Below are 4,164 nucleotides of genomic sequence, written 5' to 3' on the forward strand. Positions count from 1 at the left end.
TGTGTCTGTGTGTGTGTGTGTGTGTGTGTGTACACAAATTTGTATAATGACATGGGTGACATAGGTATTACAAGGAGAAGGTGACTTATGAGGACATTGCCCCATGTCCCCATATTTCAAAAGGCTTATAAATCATACAGAATTAGTTTTTTTGAGAAAGTAAAAATGCACAAAGTTTCCTGTGAGGGCTACGTTTAGGTGTAGGGTTCATAGGGTGTCGTAATTAATTAATTACGAATGAATGCAACATGCTCTTGTTTTAACTAAAATGAAAAAGATGAAAAAGGTGTAGGGTGTTGGGATTTTCCCCCAATGTAAACAGCGCTCATGATGCTCTCATAGACTATCAGTAAATCAGTGTTTAAACAGGGGCGATAGAAAATACGGTTTGTACAGTATAAAAACCATTACGCCTATGGAAATACGCCACAATTCACAAAAACAAACGCGCGTGTGTGTGTGCATGCACACGTTTTAAATTATTAGAAACCATATTCAGTCAACACTGACATCATTTGAAGTTGGAAAAAGGTAATAAATTGCAAGATATCGCAGAATATCGCAATATATTTAAAATCGCAATAATATTGTATCGTGACACAAGTATCGTAATAATATCGTACCGTGAGGCCTCTGGTGATTCCCACCCCTAGAGGCCATTGTTTCAGATCGCTAGTTCGCATTTTGGTAGCCTATCCATCCACTGCGGCTGCCAAACTGAGACTATATGCAAACGCCCCTTATCCGATTGCAATCCAATGACATTTTGAAGGACAAGACAGTAGACTATAGGATGCATTTTGAATGTCCGGTAGTCCTCAAATTAGTCACTTCAAGTTAATGAACTAAGAATGAACAAAAGTTCTTCAGCATTTACTAATCTTAGTTCATGTTAATTTCAACATTTACTAATGCATTATTAAAATCAACAGTTGTGCTTGTTAACAGTTAATGCACTCTGAATTAACATTAACTAATAGTGAATAACTGTATTCTCAACTAACATTAAGAAAGATTCATAAATACTGTAATAAATGTATTGTTCATTGTTCGTTCATGATAGATAATAAATTAACTAACATTAACTAATGGAACCTTAATGAAAAGTGTTACCTTAATATTAAATATCAATATATTATTTTTATTCACTTCTATGTAACAGAATCAGATATAAGTTTGTTTTTTTTGACAAATTATCCAAATAATGTATAGTCATACAAAGCTATTATTATCAGAGCATATGAGCAGAGCATAGCGTCACTGAAGGTAGCATTATTTTAGCAGCTTTGCCCAGTACAGCTGAACTAGCCTACACCATGTTACAGCAGCGCTACTGCAAACCGGAACAAGTATACAATTTCCTGTCAGCGCGTTATTTGAGCGGACTTTGCTTTTCCGATGAGCATGAGCAATACACGAGCGGAACGCACATTCATAAATCGGAATATTGAGCGGAGCGTCAAACCGCGCAGTGACGAGGAGAGTGAAACATGCGCGCTGAACACGACGCGGGTGCGACGCGGCACGCCATATATATTATTATTATTATATGTAGTCTATATTTTCGGTGCATCCCTACTTACATCCCCTCCTTGTTTACAAATCCGAAGTAAGTCCATACATCCGATTTAAACGCGGACGGGGCTTTCCTGATAACTTTCCGCGATGCCACCCTCTTTATTTTACTAACTTACTGCATGCTGAAGGTGACCCAGTCACCAGAAAACCTGACCTCACCAGAAAAAAACTCAACACCACCATCTAGTGAATTGAAAAGAAATTGATTTTATAATTCTACCAATAATAAAAGATCGATACTTGGCGTCCGTGTATCGATACAGTATTGCCGCGGAAAATATCGCGATACTATGCAGTATCGATTTTTTCCCCCACCCCTAATTATAGTCCCGTCTTGTCTTGTTAACGAAGACGCAGCATAAATTTCGTCATAGTTTTTATCATCAGTTAGTTTTAGCTCGTCAACGTCTCATCTTAGTCACAGAAAAAAAAGTTTGTTGGCGAATATTTTTCGTCGTCGTCTTCGTTGACGGAATTAACGCTGGAGCACCATCAGTCATAATTATCACTATTGGACATTTGTTGTAAATTCTTGTATATTTGAGAGCTCATAAAATCATAAAAGAAAAGCTGAGCTTCCATCTGGGACAAAAGCCCAATGAACTTTCAGATTTTTCCCAATGTAAACAGCGGTCATAATGCTCCCATAAACTTTTAGTAAAGCAGTGTCTGGATGAGACCCAAAAAATGTGTTCAATTAGCATGAATCTTTGCTGCATAGATTATATATTATAATTTTTATTGTTAAACTCACTTGAGTTTGTCCAGATGTTTGAGTGTATCAGAGAGCAGCTTCACTCCTGAATCTCCTGGATGATTGTAGCTCAGATCCAGCTCTCTCAGGTGTGAGGGGTTTGAACTCAGAGCTGATGCCAGAGCAGCACAACCATCTTCTGTCACCAAACAGCCAGATAATCTACAACAACAAGTGGACTTAAAATCAGAGGATTCAAAGGATTTAAAACAACCCTAGAGATAGCTTTTTTTCTTGCTTGATGAGTAAGATATCTAGCAATCATTCTATTGATTATCATTATTTAACTAACTTTTGTAACGTTATTATAAACAATTATTTTCAATGAGTCAAAACAACAGTGCAGAACACTTGACTTGCCTGCTCAAAAGATATTATTTTCAGAAATAAGTCTTTTGGGGGGCTAAAAATTATATTCATAAGGCCTCTGATTGATTGTAATGAAATTAAGGTGCTGATATGTGAAGGATTCTTTTCAGTTTCACTCTGTTCACATAAAGAGCACTGTGAAACTTTTCATGCTTTACTGCAAACTTTTCAAACATTGTAGTATTTAACTAGCAGCAGTTTTACCTTCAAAATACTGTGTATATATATATATATATATTAGTGGTGTCAGAATTAGCGCGTTAACGCAGGCAATCAATTTTTTTCAGTTTAACTTGTTAAAAATATTTAACGCAATTAACGCAGGGGCGGGGCTAAGGTTGGCCACCCATTCACAAGTGCTGCTTCTGTCACTTTTTCTCTTGACAAGAAGTGCATTTATTAAGTCGCAGAACGACTGAGAACAGGAGATGTTACAGACGCACGCTCCACTTCACTTCAACGCCAGGCACGAGTCAAACAGCGCGGAAACGGTACTGAGCTCGCAGTGCGTGCTCTTCAATTGCACGCACAAAGGCACCGGCGCGCGCTGTAACCTGTATCCTTTCATATCAAAGTGCAAAATAAACTACGTGCATGCAATGTCGTGGTTAGTTAAGTCATGAAGTTAACAAAAAGGTGATTAAAGCTGCCTTAAAACTGTGCACGCATGTAATATATTTTATATGAGTCACATTTAAGAACATGTCTCTGAAATGGTTTTCAAAACTGTCCTGGAGCAGCCCAGCCCTGTTTCCCTCATCTAACACACCCGATTCAACTCGTCAGCTCATTAATAGAGACTTTAAGACCTGAAGTGGGTCAGAAAAGGTAAAAAGAGTTGAGAGAAAATATTCAGTTCGTTCAGCAGCGGCAGCTCTTAAAGAAATAGCAGCCAAAACAACCTAATAATCAGAATTAGAATCAGCTTTATTCGCCAGGTGTGCGCAAACACACGAGGAATTTGTTGTGTTTTTTTTAAGGTGCTCCTGGTACATACATGCATGCATGCATACATACATACATACACATCTGACATGAGAACAGAAAAAAACATTTAAATAGTAAGACTTAACAAAAAATAATGTGTATGAATCTGGAACGGTAGATATATGTACAGATTTGTGCATTATTTACTCTATATAGAACTGTATAAATAAAGATATATGCATATGTATTTCCAAAATACTTGAGAAAGAGGACATAATTAAAGATGTAGAATGAATTACGGAAATTAATTACAGAATACAGGTAATGATTCATGTGTTAGCTGTTTAAGCTGGAGATGGCATGGGGTAAATAACTGTTTTTGTGCGCAGAGATCTGTAACGTCTACCTGAAGGGAGAAGTGCAAACAGGTTGTGTCCGGGGTGAGAGGGGTCTTTGATGATGTTACCTGCCCGTTTCTTCACTCTGGAGTTGTACAAGTCCTGAGTACTGGGCAGGGGCACACACATGATTCTTTA

At 37.7% G+C, this 4,164-nt stretch overlaps 1 protein-coding gene across 1 annotated transcript in view; it reads right to left on the minus strand.

Moving 5' to 3' along the window:
- LOC107740313 (NACHT, LRR and PYD domains-containing protein 3-like) overlaps positions 1-4,164 on the minus strand; it is a 30,066-nt gene that overhangs the window by 4,852 nt on the left and 21,050 nt on the right. The window contains exon 3 of the mRNA XM_016552752.1: positions 2,333-2,494. Coding sequence (XP_016408238.1) covers positions 2,333-2,494 — 162 coding nt within the window. The remainder of the gene's footprint in view (positions 1-2,332; positions 2,495-4,164) is intronic.

The sequence above is a fragment of the Sinocyclocheilus rhinocerous genome, unplaced genomic scaffold (assembly GCF_001515625.1).
Source record: "Sinocyclocheilus rhinocerous isolate Xijiao unplaced genomic scaffold, SAMN03320098_v1.1 scaffold2960, whole genome shotgun sequence".
Classification (NCBI taxonomy): domain Eukaryota; kingdom Metazoa; phylum Chordata; class Actinopteri; order Cypriniformes; family Cyprinidae; genus Sinocyclocheilus; species Sinocyclocheilus rhinocerous.